The 20,249-nt window shown below is 31.6% G+C and overlaps 1 protein-coding gene across 1 annotated transcript; it reads right to left on the reverse strand.

Moving 5' to 3' along the window:
* Positions 1–1,788: 1,788 nt before the first annotated feature.
* LOC103864816 (NPC intracellular cholesterol transporter 1) lies at positions 1,789–19,696 on the reverse strand. Its single transcript, XM_009142590.3, has 37 exons — positions 10,897–19,696; positions 10,659–10,784; positions 10,478–10,585; positions 9,577–9,693; positions 9,347–9,497; positions 8,759–9,006; positions 8,491–8,664; positions 8,312–8,385; positions 8,123–8,240; positions 7,949–8,032; positions 7,709–7,804; positions 7,516–7,617; positions 7,356–7,424; positions 7,134–7,229; positions 6,946–7,053; positions 6,705–6,818; positions 6,532–6,615; positions 6,320–6,448; positions 6,027–6,225; positions 5,805–5,948; positions 5,678–5,721; positions 5,450–5,533; positions 5,202–5,347; positions 5,052–5,121; positions 4,816–4,965; positions 4,634–4,699; positions 4,395–4,539; positions 4,231–4,295; positions 4,095–4,160; positions 3,874–3,967; positions 3,732–3,768; positions 3,577–3,634; positions 3,371–3,481; positions 3,228–3,295; positions 3,052–3,118; positions 2,895–2,963; positions 1,789–2,804 (listed from the first exon to the last, which is right to left on the reverse strand). The coding sequence occupies exons 1-37, from the start codon at positions 10,927–10,929 to the stop codon at positions 2,718–2,720; spliced, it is 3,801 nt and encodes a 1,266-aa protein (XP_009140838.2). The 5' UTR covers positions 10,930–19,696; the 3' UTR covers positions 1,789–2,717.
* Between the last annotated feature and the right edge of the window lie 553 nt (positions 19,697–20,249).

Here is a 20,249-nt window from a genome sequence, read left to right on the forward strand (position 1 = left end):
GTACAAGATCTTTTAAACAAGAGTAAATATACGTTGAGCAAAATCCAATAAAACCTTTCATCTGTGTTGTTGGTCTTTTTCACTTAGGTGAGATGTCTTTGGACAGATTGGTTTTCAAGTCCTCCCAATATTTACTTCCTTTAATTTAATCACATTAGAAAATAGTGTTTAAAAAAAAATTATGTTAAAAAAGTTTTTTTTCTTCGTAACGGAGTTGCATGAGTTAAATTTGGGAATAACCTTGTGGAAAGTCAAACATGGAGGCAATTGTATGAACTATTCAGTGAGGTGTTCTCACCCTAAAAAGTGAACGATACTCAAAGTCATAGTTTACTTTATTCAATTGACACTGATACGTAATGATTGATATCATTTTGTCTATTCCACAGAGTTTCTCTAGAAGTCTCCACATAAAAAATAATCAACCACAATCTTCGCATGAAAGATCAATTACTAGCAAAGTTTGCAACATACTAATAAGTCGTTTGCAAATGAGACTAATAAAAACATCGACTCTCTCCAGCATATGTGTAAAAATTTGTTTCTGTAATTTCTATGAAGATTGTATAATTCAATTGGTAAAGAATGTTTGGAAATAAGACTAATAAGCAGAGGCGTGCCTACAGTGTATTAAAAAAGACATTTGCCTCAGGCCCCCGATTAATATGACTGTTTTTAGGGCTCCAAAATTTAAAATAATTTCTAGTATAGTGGTTTAGACTTATTTAAAAAAAAATATTTCTACAAAAATTAATTAATTCATTTTTTGAATTCATGTATTTTTTTCTATATGACATAATATAACATATTTACGTTATAAACTTATTCTTTTACAATATTAGATTTGTGTATTTGGTGAAAATAATATATCATATTAGAAAATTATTTTTATTACGGTTGTAAATAAATTTATTTTTAAAACTTTCCTTAGGCCCTTAAAACTCTTCGCACGGCACTGCTAATAAGATCTGGTTTGCTGTTAGACTGCATATGAAAATTTCGTCTCGCACAGGTCAAACAAAAACAAAGATCCAAAATCCAAATACTGATTAAATTCATTTCCTTGAATACTTGTACTGGAATGCCAATAGACATGAAATGAAAAAAAAAATGAAGTGGCGTGAAGTGTTGTGTCCAACAACTTGTCGAGCACAACAATTTGAAAAATGCTAGAAAAAAAAAGCACAATGTACATAAAGTCAGAAAGTATTATTGAACATCTAAAAATGTCTCCAACTAGTAAACTAATATGATAGGAATGAAATAAAGCAACAAAATAGAATATAATTCATTCTATTTAGAGAAAAAGATTAGGATAGCACCAAACCAAGTTTTTGTTCCCAAAGTAGCACTCAAGGCTCAAAGTCACAAAAATAGGTTTTATTAAAGAGGTAAATATACACTTATACCTCTGGGTTAATTAATCCAAACCTTAGGATTTAGAGTTAAGGGGATAGGGTTTTGGAATTAGGTTTAAAATTTTATAAAAAATAAATACTAAAATAAAAATAAAAAATTTTAAAAACAGTTTCAAAAAGTATTTTTAAATTATAAAAAGAAAATTTGAAAAAAAAAAAAATTTCGAAAAAATAATTTCAAAAAAAAATTATAAAAATTTCGAATCTGAAAAATATAATCTGACACTATAAAAAAAATTTCTTTTTTTTCATTTTTTTATTTTTATTTTATTTATTTTTATTTATTTTTGTTTGTTTATTTAATTTTAAACCAAGGGTATTAGGGATATTTTACCCTTTAATGAATGTCATTTTTGTGACTTTCTCCTTCTAGTGTTATTTTTGTGACATAAACTTCAAAATGTGTTATTATTGACAATTGCCCTTCTATTTATCTAAATGATCATTTCATTCCCTTCATAGTAAATGCTAACAAAAAAAATGTGGAATTAATGGAATCAACCATTCCAAGTCATTCCATTTCAACCATTCCAAGTCATTCCAGCATATGTGTAAAAATTTGTTTCTGTAATTTCTATGAAGATTGTATAATAAAACCAATACAAAAGGTTCAAGATATGGGATGGACAAGAGTTAGTGGAAGAGATAAACAAGATCGTCGAAGCCGAGAGAACTACAATCACTAGTTAATGTCTTCTTTTGTCTTGTTTTCTAAGATTCAAATGTGAATCTTTATCTAGGGCTTCAAACCCTTTTATTTGTTGCAAACTTTATCAAATTTATGAGTGAAAAATCATACATGTATTTTCTTGCATTTTAATTTGAAAGCCCTTTTTCAAAAAAAAAAAAAAGTCATTCCATTTCAAAAAAAATTTATTCGAGTTGCACCCAGAATGCATCCACTCAAAATGTAATCCAGTTTACACTTTGAGATTTTGTGGCAAAAAAATGTTACTCAATATTTCGCCAAAGATAAGAGGATTTTGTTTTGAAATTCCTTTAGTTACTTCTCGTTAAGACTAGGGTTTCTTCTTCTTCTCCAATTCATTTCCGGGTCTGAGTTTTTGTGTTGCTTCGTTTATGTATGTACTTTTATACACGGTACATTTTTCATTCATCAATTTTTCAGCATTCTGATATTTGCAAATTTTCCACTCTCGACGTACGTGATTCTCTTTTTTCTGCTTAAGTCTGAACTTAGCTTTTCTCTGTGGCTATGGGTGGAACAATTTTTTTAACCACTTACAAATGGATGTAATATAATTTAAAAGAAAGAATAAAACCTAACTGAGCTACGGCCTACGGCAGAGATGAAACCGAAGGTCGATGATCTTGCCTATCACCTTCTACATGTCTTGGAGCTGGACCAAACATGCTCAAGAACACCTTCATATTCCAATCAAACCAATATTCTCTCATTGTCACAACAACAATAAATTTAACATTTATGGAAATGTTTAAACGATCATCACTTACCGGTAAGAATACAAGGCCATGCAAGAAACCGAGGAGGACTAGTGCCAAATACATCTTGAAGTAGTAGACCTGGCCAAAGGAAAAGAAAATTCATAGACCAAATATATATAGATGTTATGTATACATCTTGATGTTTCAAGAGATGACAAGAACATACCACAAATACTTCCGATCTTGAGAAGCCGAGTACAATCACCCCAACTAGCTTCGTCAATGTAATTCCACTGCAAACATTAATAAAACATGTGTTACTTGAGACTGACTTGGTTCGTTATATCTTTGGGCATATACTTTCAAGTTCATGAGTCGAGCTGAAGAGAGACTAATTAATACCTGAAAACTGAAGCTCCCATTCCACCGAGAGCCTCTTTCATCCGTTGGTTTCTGTCCCCAGAGCTAATCTGAGCATTTAGAAAAGTCTTGTCAGGATGATCATGTTATGAATAATGCTATAAAGACAGAGGGGGGAAGCTGACCGAGAAAGCGTGTGTTATGTGTACACAAAACTCAACGGCTATCCCCACGGACATGATTAGGTTTACAACCGAGAGTGCGTTTAGCTGGATATGAAAAACTGCCATTACCCCCTAGCATGTTTCAAATAGTATATAACATCAGTAACCTGAGTGTGTGAAAATTTAGTCATCGATTTCTTCATAAATAACAACGAGTGTTAAATTACCAGGAGATCAATAATGATCATTGCAATCACCAGCAAAATAATTGCAGAGCTCCAAAAGCTGAGTTAGAACACAGAGGAAAAATATTTGGAGAATTAAGTTTAACCATATCTAGACTTGTCGTAAATTTCATTGGGAATGAGCTTAAAAGTGATACCTGCATGTGATTATTAAACACACGGCAAAAACGGCAGCTGTAAAATCAATCGAAGTCAATTCATATGTTTAGTTAAAAAGTAAAATAAGACCTCTGCCAACTAGAAACTAGCTGGAATTAAAGATCTGGAAGAGTTACGAACCAATGGCTATGGAGAGATTGATTAATGCAGTTTTCCATATGTCAAGGTATTGCTCAAAGAACATATAGAACACTGAATATGGATATATCTCCATCTGAAAGAGAATACATCACAAGTTAGTCACTAAAAGTCACTAAGAAAAAACATTAGGGAAAATGAACGAAGATGATATGTTCTATTGATCAAGAAGATACCAAAAATAGTTCGGTAAGTTTTTTTACCTTTAAAGAACGGGAAACTTTTAAACTAAACTCTTGAGCAGCTCTCATTGAATTAACAAAGTCAGCCTGAAAAACAAACAATACAGTTATAAACTTACACGATAACAGACTTACATATAATGAGATAGGAAAGTACCTGCTTGTTAAGAGGTGTGTGATAAGTGCGGAAGGATGAAGCTTGAATAATACCATTTTCATAGCCTGGTCGTACCACAGATTTGGGTGTTGATAAAATATCAGTGTCGAAGACTGAAAAGTGAAATAAGAAAGAAAGAGGGGACAGTGTGAAAATTAACCAACCTTGCAAATCAACACTAGTAGAATAAGCACCATGGCCACCTTTAGCACAATCAGCTGAAGGAAGTGCGTTTAGGAACCAAGGAAGTTTCTCTTTGAATTGGATTGTTGATGGGCGGTCACTACTTAAATCTGCATGCCGAAAGCACTGCAAACCCCAAGAAAATAAAAACAGTCATCACTACAGATATTGTGGAGGGTAACAAACACATTCGATTAGAGATCATCATGAGTAACATTACCGTGGTGCAATCTTTGCATACTTCACTTAGACCACAGCTTCCTTGATCAGAAGGGCAACAAGGAGGCTAAAAATGCAACACAAGTACAAGGGACTTAGTCATCAGGTAGTCAGTCATTAACTGCTCTACACATAAATCTTAAGTATTATATGAACTCCAAAGCACAACCATAAAGCATATACCTGGTCATCAGGGGGACAGAAGGTACCATTCGTAAACTTTCGGCAACATCCAAATGCCTCGGGAGATAACCACACAAGAAAGTCATCGAGCCATGAAGCAGCTGGCTTCGCTATGTAGCTTACTTCTGGACTCAAAGAAGCCTTTGCAATCTATGGACCAAAAATGTATTTTAGATCCTCAAGATGAAGAACCTCCAGATACTGAAAAGCATATATAGAGTGATAGCAGTGTTTACCTCATTCAAAAGAGAATTAGAATCACACTTGTTAATGGAACAAAGTTGATTTGTCTGTCTTGATTCTGAGCTGAGACATGAGGCAAACAGAGTTTTGATAACCAGTTCAACCAAACTATCACATCTAAAAAACATCAGAAGGTGATATACCTGTAGTTATAATTCTTCACAACAAAGTATAGAGGTGGACCAATTCGAAGATATGTCGATATATTGTTGAAGTAACCCTGAAGATACGAGTCCTGAGGAAGAACAATTTGTTGCTCCAAACCAGGCTCAATCCGGGTGGACAATGCCTACATGGTCCACAACACACAATAGTTAGAGATGATATAATTTTAACCTCTAGTGAAAACTTTAAACTTTACTCTTATAGGTAAGAAAATGTATCAACTCACAATTCCAGCCATTGCTAAGCCAAAGAAGAAAGCAATAACCAATATTTTGACTACCCAATGGCTGAGAATGGGTGCATGGACGTCCTGAAAAGTGTAGAAATGAAGCACCAAATTCAAAATACTTATAATAACTTTTCATAGATTGAAAATTTCCTTAGACTAACGATACATGAAAATGAGTTATGTTACAAGATATTACTACTGTTTATAATTTGATTAATAGAATACCTTCATATATCTAGTCAAAAGGCCAGCTTTCTCCTGACTAACACCTGAAGTGATACAATACAACTCCAATCAAAATTTGATTTCACAATAGTCTGCACTGATATATCAACCCAAAAAATCATATTACATTTGTCAGAACTATCTGATGGTTGAGGTTTTTTAATACATGGGAAGCAATCAACCCGCTTATCCTCCGTCCTTTTGAAGTCAAATACTATCAAGGCAACAAAAGCAGTAACCTGGAGAATGAAGTCCAAAAGGACGGCCAATGCTGCAAGCTAGACCAGTCAGAACTCGGAAGGAAGAAATGAAAACATTAAAACTGAATAGGCTGAAAAGTTTTACTGACCAGCAAACATGGAGAACACTCGAACAGCTGGCATTTTGATGTAAGAACCAACAGCAAAAGCTAAAATCTCTGCTAGACTTGCAAGTGTGATCGATGGTCCAACTTCCATAAGAGCATTGCTTATTCTTCTTTCCAGAAGTAGATCCTGCTCTTGCCTCTTGACAGCATGAACCAGTATGCACATATTATCAACACCGACCTGATATTGTCATGCACATATTAAGAACGCTGGCCACAACATCAGGTACATATTGTTGTAGTTGCAAGCAGTATTAGAACCATGGACAACTTACAGCCAAAACAAGAAAAGGTATAACTTCCATTATGATCAGAGTGGATTTCATCCCAACGGCACTGAAAAATCCTACGGAGCCGAGGACAGAAAGCATGACGAGAAGAACACCAGATAGACCAAGCAGAACCTGAAAACAAGAAGGTTACGTTTCAGAATAAGGTATAACCAAATAAGTCATTTGAATTTTCTGACCATGAGTCATTATCATACCTTGGATGTAATGTAAAAGGAATTCAAGCGAGGTGCATCCCCAAGTGTCAGTGATATATATGCAAACATGACAAGATAACTTATCTGAAAAAAATAAACAGAACAAGTACAAGACATTAGAAGATGGCTATAAACAAAATAAAAAGAAGATAAAATAATATAAGGAAACTAACGGCTATAGTTATAACATCTGCTGTGCTTTCTCTTTTCAGCTCTTCTTCAATAGAGCTTTCCGAAGAGAAAGAAAGAGTTAAACCTTTTGATTTAACCATTGGCAACAATTCATCCTGCCATATAAAAGTGCTGACGTTTAATAGATGAACAAGTACAATCACATTGACCAAGTACGCCACAAAACTATAAAATAAAATAGCATTAAGATATCATTTGTTGGCGTATTGAAAAACTCCCAACCTTGGCAAGTTGGATAAAGGCTTTCTCCCAAGCCACTGCTTTCTCAGTTTTGTTACCTTCGTTGTCAACAGCATTGTCCACAGGATAAGTCACAATAAAAGCATAAGCCTGTCTTAAGCATGTCATTTAATTAGATACTTATATAAATTGATACATAGTCTCTATGTGGTTATTCTTAACAAGCTGACCTCACTATAACTGTTCCCTGAGAAACCTCCCAGTGCTGTTGTTGGATCAAGGGGACCCTTAAATGCACTCAAACATGACTCTGTCGAGGTGAAATGCTGGAAGAAAAGTGGTGTGCACATAAGACAGAGTTATTGAAATGTTACCAAACATATTCAATGCAAGTGTGATTCTGTTAACCATGAAGAAAAAAAATGAAAAAAATTCAAAAATTCACGAGGTACCTCAAAGCAATATTTAACATGATCGACGCCTCCAAAGTCATCATAATTTCCTGGTTTCATCTTGAAATACTGCCTCCAGAAGCAAGAGAATCAACCAGATATGTTAAAGACTAGTAAAGCTAAACTCAAGTACTATAGAAAGAAAAGGAAGGAGTGCAACCTGCAGAACACTCTGTGTGGCACAATCCTCTCCAAGTGGTTTCAAGCAAATGTCTGTTAGAGAAACCATTGAACCTGAGTGGTTTGCTCTCAGTCCATCAACCTACCATAATCAAAGGAACTTATTACATGAAAAACATTATGTGGGTGGATCAGATGGAATCAGAAAGCAGTGAAAACGAGAAAGCAGATACCATCTTTTGTATGTCAAAAAGTAACTTAATGTTGTCATCTGTCAAAATTTCTGGCGCCTTATCGTGAGGAGATTTAGGAACTGTTGCTATAATTAACTGCATAAATTTCCATAGCAAAGTGAAAAAGACAACTGATAAACAGAAAATTTTACATGTTTTAAATGTGAAAAAAAAATACTTGGTAATTTAAGGCCCTTAAAACTATTTGTAACAGAGAGAAAATTGATAGAAATGTGAAACCTGTTCAATTCTGTAGAAAGGAGCAAGATGGGTGTCAAAGAATTGTTTTTCTTCAGCAGCTCTACTCCCTTTACCTACCCATAGCTGAAACATGTAGTAAGATAACACTTTTTATGAACACAAGTTGAAGATAAAACATAGCTTGTGAAAAAAAAAAAAGATTGAAATCTCTACCTTATCAGGCTTTGTCTCAACTTTGAACTGGACCAGACCCACACAAAGTAGAAGAACTGCAGAGACTGACAAACACAAAACTAGAGTTGGGTTTCTTGCTACCCAGATCCCATACTTCCTGGAGAAATAGATAACACTACAAATGTCAACAACCCTATTCTAGAGCTAAAGGTAGGAATGTGACAAAACCTGTAAAAATTGGCCAAGAATCCTTGTACTGCTGACAGCTGAGCCCAGTTTCTCTGTGGAGTGTTTTGTAGCATCTAAGAGAATATAATAAAAGCAACGAGCATCCGTATTACTAATCAGCAGGTCAAACTTCAACAGTTCAACTGTTATAATACTTAAAAGACTAAAACACAAAGTACCTGCGCATGAATAGTGTCTGCTTTTTGCGGATTAACAGAACTTCTATCTCTGCTAGCTTCGGACAATGGTGAGCTATTTTTCTTACCCTTTATTCTGTGAAATAATCCACCTCCAAGAAACAATGAAACCAAGACAGTATACAGAATGGCTAGCACAAAATCAACACACTTGGCCTGCATTATTAAACCAACCCAACCAGGAAACATGTTCAGCAACACTTTGTTATCATTACAACGCATTAGCAAATAATACAAAATCCATATTCACCTCAAGTGATCCAATCTTGATTGAGCAAGCATGCCTTTTCTGAGTAGGAGGTGCTGCTGTACTAGAGCAAGCAGCTGCAGAAGGACAATCACCACAAGAACATCCAAGAGTATCGTCACTGCATGAATAAGTAGACACATTCATAGGCTTCATTCCAGATGACACTGGTGGTGACGGTGAAAACTTGATCCCATAAGGTGAGCCTGGCAAATTGACACCAGCTTTCTGGCCGATAAATGCAAACCACTCTGCATGGCAGAACAGAGCAATCTAAGTTATATCCTAAGATAAGGGTGTTCAAGAAATAGCTAGGTAGTTAATTTCACATTTATATTAGATATTTAAGTTTTTGAATTTAATTAAAAAATTATTTTGATGATTTATCAAAATTAGATATACAAAACAGAAGAAATTAGATAAATTTGTGGATGTACTAACATTAGTGCTTAATTTAACGGTTTTAGACTAATTTAGATCTATTTAAACAGACTGTAACCAATTTAGATCAGTTTAAACAGATTTGAATCCCATAAATCGAACTTATCATAAGAAAAGTAAATAATGCAAGCTGACACAATAAAAGCCTACCTTTAAAATTCTTTGCACCAGCTCCGAGAAAATCTAAAGCTCGGCTGTTGGAGCTACCGAACTTCACATTCTTGCAAGACTCATACAACCCTTCTCCAAAAGAATCGGTTATGTAGTACTCAATCCCATCAACGGTCGAATTATTCTTGATCTGCACTTGGACATAAGCTAGTTGATGATGTTGTTCGAGGCAAATCAGAGTCTCTGTAAAGAATATTATTTTTATATACCTTTGTAGTAGAAGTAACGTTGATAAATAGACTTTGATCAGGAGAGCAAGTAAGTTCACAGAAAAGATTCAGAAAGTTCCTCAAGCATGCTGGACAGCCTACAATAAAGGGAATAGCCTGACAAGAAAAAAAAATAGAAACTCTTTTTTTCACATAATCACATTCCTAATAATATTTGTAATCACAATCAATAAGATGAAAAAGTTATATTCAGCCATAGCTATCACGGTCAATATAGTCACAATCAAACGCTTGAAACGTTTTAGTGGCTCGCTAAAAGATTGGGATAGTTAAACATTACCATCCAAAAAAAATAAAAATGGTTAGCTGTACTCACTATCACCAAGATCAAAAGAGGTTTAAGGTTCTGTTTTTTAACCATAGCTATCACTGTCACTATCAATATAGTCAAAACCAAGCTACTGAAACGTTTTAGTGGGTCACTAAAAGATTGTGACAATTTAACTTTTCTTTTTGACAGTTAAACATTACCATCCAAAAAAAAGGGTTAGTAGTAATGACTATCACTAATAAGATCAAAGAGGAGGTTTAGTTATCACTATCAGAATAGTCAAATACCCAAGCTATTAAAACGTTTTAAGTGGGTCACTAATTATACGCTTAGACTATCTCTAATAGTTTACTTTATTTTTTTCTCTAAAATAGAGTAAAAAATAAAGTGATAAACAAAAAATAAAAAAAATTATTATATATATAGAATAAAAAATAGGTTTACACTATTATAGAATAGGAAATAGAGTACATTGGATCATTTTTACTTTAGACTCTATTTTAGAGGGGATAATAGAGTGGGGATGTAAATGCCTTCACGGTGATCGTTAAAATATTATTACAATTCATAAAAAGACAAAAAGGGTTAGTTAGTTGTGTTGTGTGTTACCTGTTGAACTTGGGAACGTAACGTGTCGAACTGAGTTTCAGTGCAACAAACGTCGCCAGTGATGGTTGGGCACAAGCTTTGTATCTTTGAAGATAATAAATCATCCGGCTACAAACATAAAATACAATAAATCATTACCATTTTCTCCAAAGAAAATAAAAATAGACTAGACTCAGGTCACCTTGACGGCAGGGATGTTAAAGGGGCAATTCAGTAGTTTCCCATCGCTCCGTGCTCCACAGATATCATACATTGCACAGTATCCTGCTGACTGTCTTCCTTCCACTCTACAAAGAACAAACAGAATCTGCATAGGAAAATTCAACAAAAGAAAAGAATTTCAGAGAAACTCAAAAGAAAATGAAAACAATTTGTATTTTCCGAAAAATAGAAAAATTGGAGAGAGAGAGAGGACTTTCCAGGAGAAGAAGAAGATACGAAGGAATCTTCATGTTTTCTTGGCCGGTATTGATTTCGTTTTTCACAGAGAAAGCGAAGAGGAGAAGTTGTTATGATAATTCTCAGGAACTCATGAGAGCGAGCGTGGAAGAGAAAGGATGTGCAAAATGATCTGTTTCCGGATTTAAATGGAGAGAGAGAAAGAAAGGAGAACGATGAAGAGGTTTTTATAGTTGTTTAGAACACCTCCATCAGTAAAAAAACAATGTAAGTTTCTAAAATAAAAAAAAATATTAATACTATAAATATTAATTTATTTATTTTCTTAAAATCAATTAAATCACTTATCCTTTTTAATAGATTAACAAATGTTCTTTGAATATACTAATAGTTTTTTAAAACCTATAAATTTAAGATTTTTACACACTTTCTCTCTTAATTTTTTTTCCTTAAAATTTTAGGAGTTTTCCTAAAACCATTGTTGGAGGTGCTTTAGAACAACTATGTGAAGCGTGTTTTTATGTTATTTATATATAGATATACTGTGTATGTTTTGAAAGCTGTCATTTTCTTTTTTTAAAACGAGTCAATTAGCTAAAAAAATCACCAAAAATTGAAAATTAGATAAATATCTATGATATGAAAAGTTTTGTATCTATAGACAAAGATATCATGGTGTGAAATTCGGGATATTGATTTAATTAAGGAAAAAGTTGTGTATATCTGATACAATTTTACTTTAAAAAACCTATCATGTCCTATTTATTTGTAGGAAAATTAGCTCCTATAACTATACAAAATTATATTTCACAAACTAACCATATCATGTAAATGCTATGATAAAGAGATCATTTCGTCATTGTAATAAACTAAATACTCCATACTCCATACACAGGCCTCTTTCAAAAAACGAAAACCAACATTCATGCATAAAAAATAAGAAGAATTAATCGATGTGTAAAAAGATAGTTGTATACAAAGATACTTGCGAGATTAAATCTAGTATTTGTGAGGAAGATTTGATCAAATGTTTCTGAGAATCAGGGCTTCGATGTTGTAACCGGAGGTCGGCAGCGCGATAAAGTAAAAAAAAACGGATAATTATTCAAGATCAGTCTAAAGTCTGCAAAAATAGAATATCAAGGTTGTGTTGGGGAAAAATATTGTGTTTGTGCATCCTATACCAATTGCGTTGTAGAACAGTATTGCTTTTTCTTTGTGTATAGTCTTGGACGTATCTAATTGTATTTCCAGACTTATATTTCTAAAGAATTTTCACCATATTTCTTTTGCTTTTTGTTTGAAACATTTTTTTTTGAAACACATCATATTTCTTTTACATTATACTATTTTTTGTCTATCTACTCTATTAAAATAGAATCTTAATTGAAATAGACCATGTGATATTAATTTTAGACTTATTCAACATGTTATCACTTAATATACGGTCCCTTTAATATACACACTCTTTTTATATAATAATTGATGACAACCCATATAATTAAATTTAACCGGTATGTTGTTTTATGAAGATTTATACAACGCATATAATATATTTTTATGAAGATTTATACTAAACATTCGGTTAGTATTTTTTTAAACGAACGAATATTATATTATTTAAATTTGAGGTGGTCTAAGTAACTAGACCGAAATAAAACAATCTATAAAACAAAGCTCTCTATAGAAAGACTTTGTGGTCCTAGCTAAAGAATCATAAATCTAATTTTGTACTCGTGGAACATAAATGATCTTGAAATTTAGGAAGCATATTTGCAATCAGCTCCTTATAGCCTGTTCCAAAGATCTGGTATGTCGAATGTTGAAGCATATTCTCTATCTCCCATCAATACTTCTACTTCTGTTATGTATTTATTATTAGAAGAACAATATAATACACAAATCTTCTTATAATTAATATTTTATACTACTGGGCTTTAAAGTCTTTTTGGACAAATCAAAATATGATTATATTGGACTGAACCATAAACACATAAATTTAATTTAGATTGAATATTTATGGATCTTACCAATTTATCAAATATTTTTTTGTATTTTTAAAACGTACCTAAATAATTAAAATATTTAAAAAAACCTATGTATAACCGAATTATTAACAAATTAGATAAAAAATTGGTTAGTATTATTAAATATACAAAAAAATTAAAATAAATTATTTTAAATAAATTAAATTAAAAGATATATATTAAAAAAACAATTCCTTAGTTTAAGTAAGATCATTTCACAATTAAAAACCAAGTCAAACCACTAAATTACTACATATATGAACATTACACATTCAAATTAACACGATGAATAATCTATCTATAAAATTAAAAGACACACCAAGATTATACAAGTAGAAAGTAAATTATATTCCAAATAAATATATTTTTAAAAGTATAAACCAAATATTTCATCATATAATATTATATATTAAAAAATTATGAAGATATAACAAAAATAATATTTGTGTACAGGGCGGGTTCGTATCTAGTTTATAATTGTAGTAGGGTATTCTATGGTTTTTCTTATCATCTTCTTTGGTACACATGCATATTCACATATTTTTGTTTGTACGTATTCATCTATAGTTGCATGATCAACACTCTAGCTCTAGTACATATACAATTTCTCTTGAACCCTTTAATAAAAAAAAAACAAATATAACTTCTCTCATATTTTTTATATATATTTTTCTTCAACAACTAAAATAATATACTATTTTAGTTTAGAAACACAATGTATGCATTAAATGGAGGTGCATGCTGAATGCAAAAAAATGTAATTAATTTATAATGCAGAAAATATTATTAGTCGTGAAGTCCGTATTTTTGAGAAAAAAAAAGTGCATAATATTGGATTCAAACCGACGCTCCGGTTCTGGCCAAGAAATGTCTTTGCTCCGTCCCTCATTTTGTTGGTTGGCATTTTTATTACAGAAAAAATATTATAAAATAACATTATCGGCTCTTCTCTGCTCACCAATTTTAAAATCCAAAAAAAAAAAATTAAACCATTGAAAATATATTTAAGTTTTTTTTTTAGTTTACAATATTGCAGGAAAAATCAGTCAACATGAATAAATAGAATCATAATTCTATATGAAAATATTTATATCTCACTAGCTCACAGAATATAACTTGTTTTTTCTTTTGTCGAGAGTGGGGATAATGATGAGAGAGTGTGATCACATGGAAACCGAAAAGGAATGCACTTAAATAACAAAATTTAAATGAACAAAATTCCGTCTGTCGGGGTCAAGTCCTATTTGCTTTTCGAACTCGTTTCGGCTTACAAACTTATCAAATTAAAGCAAGCATTTCAGATTTTTTTTTTTTTAAAGTTAAAACCATTTCCATCATTAAAGGTCCGAATAATGACACCTTATTTAATTGATAGAACGGAACTAAAATCCAGTACATCAACAGTGATTCGTACGTAATTCTAGCTAACTGCGTTTTTATAGAAAAATGGTATTTATTAATGTTTGATTGGTAAACAAAATATTTAGCAGTAAGAAAAAATTGATTAGTAAAAAACTTGTATTTGTGAAATTTGAATCGATTTTGGTTCAATTTACAGCGTATTAAACAGATAAACTATATTTTGCCCTTGAAAATAATAAAATTTTAAAGTCTAGGTATTAAAATTTTAAAATTTAAATTTTGTAATAGTTTCTAAGCATCAACTTTCAGAGAAACTATCCATTTCCCTTTTGTTTCTTTTCAAACAATATATATATATATATATATATATATATATATATATTCAAGAAATCAACTTTTATGTCAAAGTATTAATATAATTATTGTGGATTAAATATCATCCAACAGATAAAGAGAATTCACAAGAGTACTTGCAAACGAACACTTCAGTACAAAGACGACAAAGTTTTGTCTACGGATTCGCTATAACAGTGCAGTAACTATCTCGCGTATAAAGGCATTCACTAGTTTGCACATCTAACATAAATTATAGTGGTGGAAAAAAATATTACTCTTAAGTTACTGTAAAGATTGCGAAATCAAGTAATATATGTATTCTCATCTACTCTACTCTTGTTACTCTAAAGTATAGACTCAGTTCTACTCCACAATTAACTAGAGCACCAATATTTCTTTTCTTTTTTTGGTCAAACAAGCAACAATATTTCTTTTTCTCTTTTTTTCTACCTTAATTTTTTCTCTTACTTCTGCTTTTTACATTTCACCATTTTATTCCCATAGAGAAGCAGTCATCTTTTTTTCCCGTCAAATTGGATTATATTAGAACAAACAAGGCCGAATACAAAATCTAATACATAAACTAGAGGAAAAGAAAAATATCCTCAGCAACTAAATCCCATAAGAAGAGAAATTAAATCTCATAAGAAGGAAAACTAAAGCTCATCCACATGGCACATAAGCAACCGAAACAAGTTGAAATTCAAAACTGAAAACTCCAAGTTACTGAAAGTTCATGAGAGAGGAAGAATGAGATAGGATCCATAAAACTTAGAACCACCAGAAATTTACAAGGAGACAACCAGACGAACCGAGAATGGGCCTCTAATGAGAACAGACCCCCAACACTTGAAATGCTTGACAGCCAAACCGAAGAACAAAAAAAGGCCAATCCGCCGGACCATACAGCAGAGCGAGGAACAACAAACCTCAAATCAGACCTTTTCACTAGAGAGAAGCCAATAGCAAACCAAAGATCTTCGGGACGCTTCACCGTTGTAAAAAAAAGTCCAAGGAAACATACAACTTCTCACCAAACCAGAACCAATTAGAAAAAACCACAATCTTGAATGCACTAACTGATTAACCAACACTTGAGACATGAACCCAATCTCGGGATATAGGCACTTTAAGGTGCACACAGAAATACCCAGTCGACACAACAACTCACCGAGAACTAAATTCTATGCAGATACGATGAGCAGCAAAAGGACTAAAGTTGAAGAAAGTCCAAAGACGACGTCAGCGAAAGCACCTGCACTGCTCCCAACAGCTACACCGCACCGTCAACAGGTCCTCGACCTGACATATAGCGCCAGACTCGTCACTGAACCCAACTCTCCGAACCAAAACTTCACCTGAACCAAACAAAAAAGCTGGAACCACACTCCAAGTGCAGAACACAGTCTAGAAAAAACACAAAGGGGAGCAACAAAAAACAGAACGATTAAGCACCAACTACCCCCACAGAAGTCTCCTCTACAACGCTTCACCCAATCGTCAATTCTCAAGGGACCCAAGCACTGATTCAACCCCAAAAGACTCCACAGCCATGCAAGCTTATCAACGAAAGATCTCAATCACGAAGGATACTAAGAAACGCCAAAAGATATGAAACCATACAATTAAACTAAAGAGGAAGAGAAGATCTTCCCTCATGTAGCGGCGGTAAGGAGCACGGCCCACCACAAAAGGAGATCGGAGGCTATGGAGTTCTCTTCTTTTTTCTTCTGTGCGGCGGCTGAAATGTTACCCACATAATATGACATTTTTAGAAGCAGTCATCTTTACATAATGATTTATCATGAATGTTTTTATTTTTATTGGTAATTGGAAAATAATCCAAATATATGGGTTCTGACATTTTAGTATCAATAGCGAAAATTTATTGGCTAAGTTTCCACTCAGTTCAACTGTGAACTAATTTTCCTTTTGCATATTTAGCATATCTATGTGCAAGAATGATCCACTATAACTATGACCTGGCCCACATAGTTTTTATTATATTTTTGCATATTGATATTCACCCTTTCGGGTAGAGAAAAAAAAAATTAAAAAATCGGGGAAAAAAATAAAAATTTCGAAGAGATATATGTATATATTTAGCTTTCAGAAATTGAAAACCTCTTCAAACACCAACCCATCGACCGTGTGACATAACATATTGTGAGTGGGCTTGCATATGTGTCATGTGTACGGTGTACCTACTTCTGTTATCTACTAAAAGAATACATCATCCCTGATATTCATTATCTTATATAGTTCTCTTAATTTGAGTCCACCAAATGACAATAGTAGCCGATCTATCTATCTTATTAAAACAAAATCAACGGGTGTGATTGGTAGTACCGGTAGGTATTGTCCCATTTATTTATAGAGTACTAAATTCACAACAGTTAAATTTTAATAAAAAAATTTAAAATAACCTATAACTGTATAAGTGCTCTGCAGATCCAAATATCCACAACAATATTTTGGGAACTTTCCATAAAATTCTACATGAATAAAATTTAAACCACATTTTTCTACGGCAAATTTTTTAAAGCTATAGCCATTACCAACCAGGTCCAATAGATCCAAAATATTGGACCTAACCTTTATTTTTTTAAGTTTTTAAATTAAATACATATTTCTACTTTATTGTTAAACCTATATTAAATCACTAATATTAATTCCTTTATACCACTATACATGTTTTCAAACAATATACTTCTTTTTATATATTAATATCTATATCATAATAAATCAGCGTTAAAAAAATATCTATGTTTCAAATAACACTATATTTAATTTTGTGTCCAAACAATATAAAATATTAGATCAATGTTAAAGCCATATGTGGAGGAGACTCTCCAGAAATTGAATACCATACCATGTTAATGAAGCGATGAGATCCGACTCTGAATCCAACTTCTGCAATCTTTTCATTGATTACGTTCTTTCTATTAAAATCTATTGTTATTGGGATGGAAATTTTCTTTGTTTTTACTCATAGTACTTAACTTTGAGAATATCATCTACACCCATAAATTTTTTGAAATCAATGTAACAAAATACACTCACATACAAAAACTCAAATTGAATAATGAAATAATATACAAATCAAAACTTTAACATAATACAATTCACAACTTAAAAAAATAGAAAAAATATTAAAAAATAAAAATAAAAATTGTAAAAATAGTTTTAAAAGCACTTTTGAATTAAAAAAACATTTCAAAAATAATAATTCAAAATTTTTTTACAAAAATTCAAATTTAAACATATATTTCGAAATTATATAAAAAATATTTTTTATTATTATTTATATATCTATAAAGTAAGAAGTAGAAATTAATTTTTTTGGTCATTTTCTTTCTTGAAATCTTTTTTGTGACAAATTTTTTTTAAAAGTTGTTTAAGAATTGCCTTAATTGAAATGATTTTTTTTTTCTATTACCATTAACTTTTTACTTTAAAAGTCAATAACAATCAATAGAATTTTATACACAAGTAATGAAAATCTATGTAAAAGTATTTAATAAAATTTGTTAAATCTAGTTAACTTGTAAAATTCTCTCAACTATTAAAATCATCAAATTCCACAGAAATTCATGTTCCAATAACCCCCCTTAGTTCTGTAAACACGTACGAATCATTATGTAATCCTAATTTCTTAATTCTTCACTGATTAAATTATTGGACTAAGTGTTTAGCTTTGAGTGCTTAATAAAGTATGTCGTCGTGGGTTAGTTTTTTATACTCTTATCCCCAAAACAGAAAACCAAACCGATTTCGTAATTTAAACGTTAAGTTGAAAAATACACGTAGTCAGTTATTTATTGTGTTCAATAAATTTATTTGTCAACTTGTTTTTGTAATAATAGTCGATATATGATGCATAAAACCTTGATTTCTTGAAAAAATCATGCAGAAGTGAAAAGCCTATAGTACGGCGGCTTGAATTGATTGGCTATGTCAAGTAGCAAACCATATACGGAATAGGTTCCTCGAATTAGAAAGAAAAATGTGGCGAGTCTGATAACCACAAGGCTTCCAATAGTAATAATATGCACTTATTGTCTCTAGGTTATATACTTTGGTTATATGCTACGTATGAAAAATCTACAGAGAGATGGTTTGGGTGGATCCTGGAGAGGTGTTTAAGGAGTTGTTGGAAGTGGGGCTAATGATGATAGTTTGATCACATGCGACCGAAAAGGAATGCATTTATATAACAAAGTTCCATTTTCATCATTTAACCTATGCCGCCGGGTACATCATCATCGAATGAGCATGGCATATGTTTCTAGGGATTCGCTTCTCTTTTGCCTGTAGATTTCAGGTTCAAACTTTTTGTCCTTTTTATCTCAAGTATTACTGATAAAAATTAAAATATAAAGATAATCTATATATAAATCTGTAGAAAACATGAGACATTTTGAAACACACAGAAACTCAGAAACTGAACACGCAAACTCAAACAAGAAAAGCACACTATAATGAAACATTAATAGTTTACGTAACATTAATTAAGAACTATCCATGTTGACTTAACTAAACATAAAAAATTTAATCTTAAACGGTCAAAGTTATCAAATAAGCATGGCATGTGTTTCTAGGGATTTGCCTCTCTTTAACATGTTGAAAGGCTCAAAATTTATTTCCTTTTTTTATCTAAAGTATTACTGATCAAATTAAACTATAAAGATAAAATATATAACTCGGTAGCAAACATAGCATTTTCAAAAACTGAAATTCAGAAAAGAACACGCAAACTCAATCAAGAAAAATTCAATAATAAATTTTGATAGATAAAGTAACACTAAGATCTATCCAAGTTAAATTGTTAAAAAATCAATCTCAAACGCTCAAAATCATCAAATAAGCATGGCATAAATTTCTAGGGATTTACTTTTCTTTTACTTGAAGACTTTAGATTCAATTGTTTTGTCTTTCTATCTAAAATATTACTGATCAAATTAAAATATATAAATCGGTAGAAGAAAACAAAAATTCAGAAAAGCAACACCAAAATTCAACCAAGAAAAACATACAATGCAAACTCTAACAGCTAAAGTAACACTAAGAACTATCCAAATTAAATTGGTGAAAAAATAATTTCAAACGCTCATAAGTTTAACAGCTAAAGTCCGATGTCAACGCTTCTCCTACAACGCATCTAATCTATTAATTTAGAATTCTAATTTTTGTCTACTATTTAGAAGTTACTATAGGACTATTTAATTAGTTTTTTTAACATGTCATATTTTCTAATTTACATTAATCATTTTAAATTTTAATATAACATTTAAATAGAATATCGGTTATATTAAATATGTTTCAAAAACAATTGCACCTATATTTTAGGAATATCAGTTAATTGCAACTTTTAAACAATTATTATCATAGAGAAACCTTCAAAGATTGCCAAAATAGTATTTAATAAATTTATCTTTTTGATGCAATTTACCAAAATTTGTATAAGTTAAAAAATCACATACTTATTTTAATATTTTAATCATCAAGTTGGTCATTGTATTCTAATATATTATCATTTCAAGTTTGAAAACCATAATAATAACAGAACATATTCAGTGATATTTTATTCAAATATAATTTTACACAATTTATAACATTAAAATTTAAATCATATATTTAATGTTTGT

Source organism: Brassica rapa, chromosome A04 (assembly GCF_000309985.2).
Source record: "Brassica rapa cultivar Chiifu-401-42 chromosome A04, CAAS_Brap_v3.01, whole genome shotgun sequence".
Classification (NCBI taxonomy): Eukaryota; Viridiplantae; Streptophyta; class Magnoliopsida; order Brassicales; family Brassicaceae; genus Brassica; species Brassica rapa.

Excerpts from the sequence above, each read along its gene's own strand:
- LOC103864816 (XM_009142590.3), bottom strand. The coding sequence starts at position 10,929 with ATGAAGATTCCTTCGTATCTTCTTCTTCTCCTG. Across the intron at positions 7,425-7,515 it reads CCACACAGAGTGTTCTGCAG|TATTTCAAGATGAAACCAGG; the intron begins GTTGCACTCCTT and ends TTCTGGAGGCAG. Across the intron at positions 3,482-3,576 it reads TGATCATTATTGATCTCCTG|GGGGTAATGGCAGTTTTTCA; the intron begins GTAATTTAACAC and ends GAAACATGCTAG.